Source organism: Pseudoliparis swirei, chromosome 1, assembly GCF_029220125.1.
Source record: "Pseudoliparis swirei isolate HS2019 ecotype Mariana Trench chromosome 1, NWPU_hadal_v1, whole genome shotgun sequence".
Lineage (NCBI taxonomy): Eukaryota > Metazoa > Chordata > Actinopteri > Perciformes > Liparidae > Pseudoliparis > Pseudoliparis swirei.
In genome coordinates this window covers 487,583-496,844 of record NC_079388.1, presented here as the reverse complement: position 1 = coordinate 496,844, position 9,262 = coordinate 487,583, and the positions used below count along the sequence as shown (strand labels likewise).

Genomic DNA, 9,262 nt, shown 5'->3' with positions numbered 1-9,262 from the left:
TATGGGAGGGGGGGGGGGGAACTGGAGGTTTACGGCAGTGTCGCAATACTGCCACCTTCTGGAGATAGTTTACTCCGACAGCCGTTTACTTTGGTTATTTCAGTTGCTTATTACCTTCGCATTGAAAATGCCGGAAGGTTATGTTTTGATCGCCGTGTATTTATTTATTTATTTATTACCTTTGCATTGAAAATGCCGGAAGGTTATGTTTTGATCGCCGTGTATTTATTTATTTATTTATTTGTATGCGTGTTATTCGCAAAACTCAAAAAGTATTGAACCGAATCGCATGCAATTTGGTGGGATGATTGGTTATTATCCGGGGACCAGTTGATTAGATTTTGGGATCGATCGGGTCAAAGATCAAGGTCAAAGGTCATGAACAGGTCAAAATCTTTCGCAGAACTCAAAAAGTATTGAACCGAATCACATGAAATTTGGGTGGGATGATTGTTTATTATCCGGGGACCAGTTGATTCGATTTTGGGATCGATCGGGTCAAAGGTCAAGGTCAAAGGTCATGAACAGGTCAAATCTTCTTGAATCACATGGAATTTGGTGGGATGATTGGTTATTATCCGGGGACCATTTGATTAGATTTTGGGATCAATCGGGTCAATGGTCAAGGTCAAGGTCATGGAAAGGTCAACATTTTTTTTTTACCATAGCACGATACATTTTTGTCCAATTGGCATGCAACTAATGCCAAAATGTTCATAATTCAATGCCCAATCTTGTGATATGCGAAGGTATGCGCTCTACCGAGTGCCCGTTCTAGTTTCCCGGTGTCTTCTCCCGCTCCTAATCTTTCTGGAGAGACTTGTCAGGGCCCAATGTTGTTCCCAATTGGACTCTGTCCAAAATGCTTCTAGTCATTACATTAGAGATGGTGGCAAAACGAAAACACACTCTCAACGGCAGAGCCTGATGGAGTATCGATAGATATACATTATAGGCCTACAGTCAGGGATGGATTAACGAATGGGCCTACCGGGCCCAGGCCCAGGGGCCCATGAGCTCAGGGGGCCCCTAAGCCAGAGCCTCCGCACATGACGTCGCTGTTATTAACCTTGTATTGATATGAACATGATGATAATGATATGACACGATGCGCCGTAGCCGGTATATGCTAGGCTTAAGTCATTCATGTCAGTAACAGGGCCCCAATAGTCCTACTCAGGGATGGATTACCGAACGAGCCTACCGGCACCAGGGGCCCATGAGCTCAGGGGGCCCCTAAGCCAGAGCCTCTGCGTGAAGTCGCTTTTATTAACTTTGTATTGATATGATGATATGACACGATGCGCCATAGCCGGTATATGCTAGGCTTAAGTCATTCATGTCATTAACAGGGCCCCAAAAGTCCAACTGAAAAACTAAAGAATAGCCTAAACATTCACTTTGAAGATGTCACAAGAAAGAAACCATCATGATACCTTTCAAGTGAGTGTTTATCCCCTCAGTTTATCTATAGGACTTTAGAGGGGCTGAGTACTCCATGCAATATGGGCCCTTCAACTCTGTAGGGAGAAATCCAAAAAGCAAGTGCAAAACAATAGCATTAGAGCTCTGTCTAAGCACCCCCACCCCCAACACACACAAATGCGCTGTTTATGTGGCATTTCTGTAAAGTTGTTCTTCATGAAGACCCCATTATGATGTTATCCACCCCTGATCTGTCTGAATGGAGCCCCTCAATCATAACACATCATAACATTTCACTGTATGCTCCTTTAAATATGTTTTACTGGTAGGCCTTAATTGGGATAATTGAGATTCCTTACATGAGCTTAAAAAAACTATTTTGAACAGTTTATAGAAAGAAAAAAAAACTCACGTTAATCTCGCGCTAAAAAAATTAACGGCGTTAAAATGGGTTTGCGTTAACACCGTTAATAACGCGTTTAACTGACAGCACTAGTTACAACTATCGAATATTTAAAGTTAGTAAACTGGAGACAGGCAAGTTCACGATAAGGTCAATCAATCTCGAGAAGAGCACAAGCAAGATGGCATTTTTTATTTATTTATTTATTTACTAAGAAGCTCCACTTCTTAGTCTGGCCTTGAAAAATACTCATCTGTAATGACACAGTATTAACAATGACAAGCATCAAAACAACATGAGCCAATAGTCAAGACAGGACAGGATAGGACAAGACAGGACAATACAGGACAGGACAATACAGGACAGGACAAGACAGGACAGGACAAGACAGGACAAGACAGGACAGGTCAGGATAGACCAGGTAAGGACAGAACAGGACAGGTAAGGTCAGGACAAGACAGGACAGGTCAGGACAGGTCAGGACAGGATAGGACGGGACAGGACAGGACAAGACAGGATAGGACAGGACAGGACAAGAAATGACCGGTCAGGGTCAAAGACACTGGACACATTGGAGGGAAAACTATTTGAGTTTTTTGTTAAGAATCGGGAGACTTACAAGGCAGTCAGACAGTAGGTGGCAGTAATGCGATGTAAAGAATGCCAGCGGCAGGGGGAAAACAAGGAAGAAGCCATCGCGCGCGTGAGGTCATCACGCGATAACGTCACGGGTCAGAAAAAGGTTTATTGACGGCAGGACGAAGGAATATCTCCCAAAATAAGCAAGTATTTATCTGACGTCGTTTTCCTCAAACGCGTCGTAGACGATTTCCTCTCGTTGTCTATACGTTTGTATTTCGGAAGAACACGCTTAGCGGTTTAGGAGAAGTAACGCTAGTAGTTTGAACACTGTCAGCTAGCTAGAGAGCTAACAGCTGAGCAGACTGTCGTCGTAGCTTCCCGTAGATGGGGGAAATAAACAGAGCAAAATATACAGTCAAGGTGGGGTAACTAATTTAATATGGAGGTAGCGCATATTAGCAACACAAACCATGTTAGAATGACGTTTCCATTGTGATTCATTTCACGTGAACTAACGTTAACGTTGTGTTTTGCTTCGGCATTTGCAAGCTAACTTGTTAACAAGCTAACAGTTAACAAGCTGAATACCTCGTGCCAGTAAAACAAAGTTATTCTGGAACTGTAAACGGACTGTATCAGAGGATCAATCTTGGGCCCAGGCTATCATTGTCTTGCACATTCAAAAGGTCCAAAACATATGGCGTTAAGGAACACCTTTGGACGGCATCTAATGTGTTCAATACTGTATCCCTCTTTCTGCAGACATGTACGGCAAAGCAGAGAGCTACCGCCCGGTCCCTCGGGACTTCAACCCCGTCATACAGACATGTAGCTCCAACATCCAGAAGATCACACAGAACAGTGAGTGCTCATCGTTAGTTCCAGTGAGGCATATCAAACTATGTATACATACTATGCATATATGTCATTATCGGTATGAGTTGTTATAACAAGCGTAGTAAGCCAGGCAAAAGATTTGCAACGTGGCTAATAGAAGGTACTGAGGTACATCAGTAGGTAACTATGACAACGAGTCAATACCTGCCTGTAGATGTATTCAGACATGAGCTATTATCAAGCTTCTGAAACTTTGATGCATCATAGTTCCACAACAACTGAAAAGCTTCCCAATTTAGCAGAGTCTGAAGATTGTACTGACAAAAGTTGATCTGGTAATATATCTAGGACAGGGTGTCTGCGGGGCATTAAAAAGTCTTAAAAAGTCTTAAATTGCTTTTCCTAAAAATAAGGCCTTAAAAAGTCTTAAATTGTCTTAAATTCAGATTGGATTGGTCTTAAATTTTTTGGGTGTCATGTCATTACGAATATGAGGCAATCTGTTCCGCCAGGTCCGTATTTTGCTCCGGTCGCTCTGCGGTGTCTCTGGTGTCACGGGCCACGCCTTCTCTTAAAGGGGCCCCGCATATTCGGTCCCATCCCCTACAACGTGAAGCATCGGCTACTTTAGAAAACATGGGGGATGCAAGTTCAACAACGGCTAGAAAAGAACGAGTGTTTCTGGTCACGGTCGGTGAAATGCTTCTGAAGCTGCGTTATGTGTCGGGAGACTTTCCAGCGGTGGAATCTCACGAGCAGAGCAAGAAGCACAGAGACTAGCGAAGGCCGCCAGCAGCCGCTGGCTAGCTCCTGCGCCGCCGCCAGCAACGATGTCAACTACAACGCTGGAGGTCACCGGAGGAAATCCAACACCGTGCAACAAAGAGCTCATCACCGAAGTCCAACGCTGCGGTGCGTTCTTCATTCTGTTCCACAAGACTCTGGACCAGACCACCGCGAGCAGACGGCTGGACTTCATGTGCGCTATTGGTGAAATGACCACGTCCCGTCAGGATCCTATGGAGCTCATGGGCCATGACACGCCCAGGACCTACTTCAGCATCTCACAGTAAGTCTAACATAAATATATGTATTAACTATCCTCATGTATATGAGTATGTGTATCATATAGTTAAGCTTTACTCGTGTGTCAAGTTAATAACAGCTATGCATAGGCGCACTACACATTAATTAGACTAATTAAAAATAGTTTTAGAATGGTAGTAGAGTGGTGTTTACCTGTCAATATGTCTACATAGTGTTCACTAGGCTCAAGAGATGGCTCGCGTTGCTTAATTTGTAAAAATAGTATTCATTCATATTTATCCAGCCTGACATTAATCTGAAGTGGTGGTGTCATAAAGAGATGTGGTGACTGTTGTATGGCTAATGTCTGCCTTTTCTTTCTTTTTTCCAGGAGAATGGACCAAATGTCAACTGGAAGTTTTTGTATTCATACAGTTTGAAAAGGATTGTTTTCTAGTATATTCACAAAAGCTCAGGAGGACGATGAACCTGTGACACACACACCCATCACATAGAGACATGATAACTAACTCACACACATACATTCTATTATGTATTTGCATTTTAAAAGCAGCTGGAAATGTTATTTATGTTATTTTATAGATTTCTTTGTTCAAAAGGAACTATGTTGCACGTATTTTTAAAAATATATTTACTTGATTTTATAGACATTTGTTCATGGGACTTAAATGTTCAGAAAATGTTGTATTAATAAATATAATTTACAACAGCAATGCCATTTGTGTTATCCTTTTGCATTACACCATACTGTTAATTTTGAACAGACATCAGTGTGTTTACTTTGAATTAATTAATTTAGATTAATGTATATTTCCTTCGTACGTTAGGTCTTAAATTTTATTTAGACGTGGTCTTAAAAAGTCTTAAAAAGTCTTAAATTTCACTGGTTTATTCCTGTAGACACCCTGTAGGAGGAGTTTGTTAAAAGAAACTCCGCCCAGTGTTGCCAAGTAGGGCTGCAGCTAATGATTATTTTCATAATCGACTAATCTATCGCCTATTTTTTGATTAGTCGACTAATCTAATGCCTATTTCCCATAGCAAATTAAAATTAAAGCTGCAAGCAGCGATGTGCGGGTGCTAGTTACTCCTTCGCACGTCGGGGGTGCTGGCCGGACGCCGGCATCCTCGGCCGAGAACGCATGTGTGCCGTTCGGGTGTTTTACTGTTTGTCATGCGACACTGATTTTACTTTGCAAGTCGGTGGCGCTTGTTTTCTGAGTGAAAATATGCTTGTTGATATCCTCAGGCCGTGAATTCTATGAAGCATGAGAAGCTTGGAGCAGATTTGTGCGAGTCCAGTGTAGCCAGTAGGGGGCGCTGTGACAATTTGAACATATACATGCATCATGTGTATCTACGTGAAGTCTAGACCACGTCATGTAAATTACATGTGAATCTGATGTGTTTTAGGTTGATTTGATTTGGCACTTTGACTAGAATTCAAAATTAGCATATGAATGTCTTCAGGGTCAGTATGTTGCAGGCATGAGAATCCCTCACCTTTCGGCGAAATTCGCCGTTTTGAAACAAAAATAGGTAATTTACGTGAATCGTGTAGATCCGAAGAGTTTTTGTTTTGGGGTAGGGGGGTCAATTGGCCGGCCGCCGTTTATGAGATTGGAGTGGGACACGGAGAAAATGTGGAGTGGTGCTCTTCGCAATAAAACATCTTTGATGGGACGTGTCGCGTCTTGGCCAATCAGCGTCAAGATGTCTTCAGCGTTTGGTGGTTTAGGTTAGCTTGAATGTTAGCCCGCTACATCTGCTGCTGTCACGCTGCACGGTGTAGCGATGCTAACAAAGTACCCGTACGTTAAGAGCGATGTGATTTAGCATATTTTTAGAATCGATACTTCATTAAAAGAGCGCGGGATCAGAGCGCACGCGCTGCTCCGTGTCAAGCTGTCTGCGCACACTGCGCAGCGCTCACAGCGAGTGGCGTTAATTGGCGGAATTTTCGGCTTTAAAAATAAAAAAAGATGCCAGAAGTGAAATGTTTAAGTTCAGTCTGTAAAGTTCTGTAACTCTACAGCTGATCCTGATGAACTCTGTATCATCTGGTCAGATACAGACTAACTGCCTCATAGTGTATAATCAATGCTATGATGGCTCCATGTAGTTTCTTTAATATCTTGCTGTAGACCCAATATTACTGCCATTTGTTAAGTGTTGAAAAAGTTGGTAAAAAGTGAACCATACAGATATTTTATTTATTCCTATTATAGATAAATATACCAGAATCGTATTTATGGTATACTGTTTTTATGGTATTGTATCAGTATCATGATATTTATGGCAGGTATGGTATAGAAGATCGTGACAACCAGGTAGAGGGAGAACAGACTCGAGGAACAGAGTCATGGTTCAGCAGAGCACAAGACTTAAAGACTTGTTCACGCCAACAACAACAAAAAGGAAGTTGGTTCATGAATGACCATATTACACACAATATTACTTTTATTATAGGGCCCGATCACTGACTTGGTGTCAGAATGGAGGACCTATAGATTATCATACAACGTCCAACATCGATGTTTGTGGAAGTCACCAGCACCCCCCCGCGCGCGCGCGAGCGAGCCTATCCTTCTCACCTTTTTCACCCCTGATCTGTTTTCATGCCTGATGTTGGACATAGGCTAGTAATTTGGTGAAGATAGGCCAAGTAATTTGGAAGTTAAGTGTCTTAACATATTCGGCCACACCCCTTGGATGTTCATTGGTCCATATTCTCTGAACGCAATGAGATATCAACAATCTTTTAAAGATTTTTGATGGCATTGAACCAATAATGAACCACAACAAGTTGTGTATGAATCGCACCTATCGTTTTGGAGGAGTTGAAAAGAATGTGTTTTTTACAAAATCCAAATTGGCAGAAAATCGAAGTGAGCGGAGCTTCTGGTCATAATGTAATTTTTTTAGAGCAGGTCCAAGCGGACCTGTATGCAAAATGTCAAGTCAATCCGTCATTGGCGAAAAATAACATGGGTACGAACACTCTAGGGCAGGGGTGTCAAACTCATTTTCACCGTGGGCCACATCAGCCTCATGGCTGCCCTCAAAGGGCCGGTTGTCACTGTAACACGCTATAATTCTAACTACTCCAGAACATATTGTTAAATAACTGTCTTTGCATTTGTTTATTGTTTATTTAGGTGTACTTATATAAATGTATAACTATATATGCAAATGTATTTTATATTATAAAACAAATCTATTTAATTTCATTATATTTATTTTAACCCACATTACTTTATCAAAGATCAAACAAACATTATTACATTAACTTTGTTAAAAGCTTTGTCACAGTTGAGACAGGTGGTTCTCCACTGGTCTGGGTAGTGGTTCTCCACTGGTCTGACAAGTGGTTCTCCACTGGTCTGGCTTTGGGACGCACTATCTCCCCTGAATGACAAGCTGAGACCTAAATCGAGGGACATTTTTAACTTCTCAAATGTATTTAATGAAAAGATGGTGCAGTTTGAACCTGAGTTCAGAATATCACAGTATGCACAACAAAACTATTTCGTAATATTCCCTTTTACAGTCAATTATGAACCAACAAGTGAATCTTAAGGACACAAGGTAATACAACATACATTACTTCTCTGTTACTTCAGACTTTAAAACATGTCTAAACAGTGCTTTCATGCATAAACATGAAATAAAAAAGTCTGGTTTTAAAAAGCCTCAAAAGATGTCATTCATGTCTCACTCACTGAACCTATGACACATAAAGCTGCTCTACAAGTCAGAGTCTTGAGGAGCAGCTTTTATACACAAACTCGAAATAAGGGAGGCATCGGAGCTCTGGCGCGCGCGAGCCAAGAAAAGTTGACGGGGGTAGACGAAAATTACAGGGTGACGGGTGGTCAGATTTCACCCTGTTATAATAGTAGGGGAAACACTGGAGTTGATAAGCGTGTCTTCTTGTCTGATCAAGACGCAACTGTGAGGTGCGCGACTTGTCTGAGCGGCCAGCTGCTGATCACTCACTCAACAGCCCGACGTGCATGTATAGATGGTGCACGCCGTGCGCGCGAAAAAATTAGTTGGGAGCACCGAAGACCCATTTTGACCCAGGAAAAACCCTGCTGTGTGCGCGGATGTGTCGGCGCGCATCACGGCAGACAGAGCGATGCGACCCGAGAAGTGTTAACGGGGGGGGGGGGGGGCTGAGCGATTAAATATATCTCTTGTTCTGCCTGTTTTGTGATATACATGCCTAAAAGGCGCCTAATATTTCTAGACTGAAATAATATCGGCATTATAATTATTAGAACTATGAGGATTTTTTGTTGTTGCCGATTTTGTGGAGCCCCCTCAGGACTTGGTGCCCTACGCGCAGCGCGTAGTGCACGTTATGGGAGCGGCGGCGCTGATCACAACTCTGATCACAACTCTGATCAAAACATAAACTAATACTATAAGAGGGTGCCCCATTTGACATTGTTTTGTTTGGTGGTCAGAAAAATAGGTCAGATAAAAGAATAACACGTAATTTAAATCATAAATATTTTTATATTAATTTCAAACTTTTCAAAATTGAAAATTATAAACATTTTATTTATTTATTGTAAATGACCTCTCGCGGCCCACCTGCAGTACCTTTGGGAATCGCTGCACTAGCATATAAAAGTAAACAATGAACTGATTTTGTATCTTTATAGATCGTTTCTGAGATTTAGCTTAAATTATGCTAACTGAAGAGTGAGAGTTGTGATGGGGCACCTCGCGCTCGATGGAAAATCAGGACTGGATACGATGAATGAAGTTTAACAGTATTTAATGGCAAGGAGTATAAACGAAAGTTTAACAAATAATCCAAAGCTCACGATCGTGGGTTCCGTGGTGATGTAAGGCTCCGTAGGTACAATGTTCCAAGGAGAAACAAGTGTTCTACCTAACCAGCATCAGAACGAAAGAGAGCGAGTCTCCCAATACATCGTGTGTTAGTAGCACATC

General features: G+C 41.9%; 1 protein-coding gene across 1 annotated transcript in view; it reads left to right on the top strand.

Moving 5' to 3' along the window:
• The first annotated feature begins 2,519 nt into the window (after window positions 1–2,519).
• stx12 (syntaxin 12) overlaps window positions 2,520–9,262 on the top strand; it is a 29,855-nt gene continuing 23,112 nt past the window's right edge. The window contains exons 1-2 of the mRNA XM_056421807.1: window positions 2,520–2,610; window positions 3,173–3,271. Coding sequence (XP_056277782.1) covers window positions 3,175–3,271 — 97 coding nt within the window. The 5' untranslated portion in view covers window positions 2,520–2,610; window positions 3,173–3,174. The remainder of the gene's footprint in view (window positions 2,611–3,172; window positions 3,272–9,262) is intronic.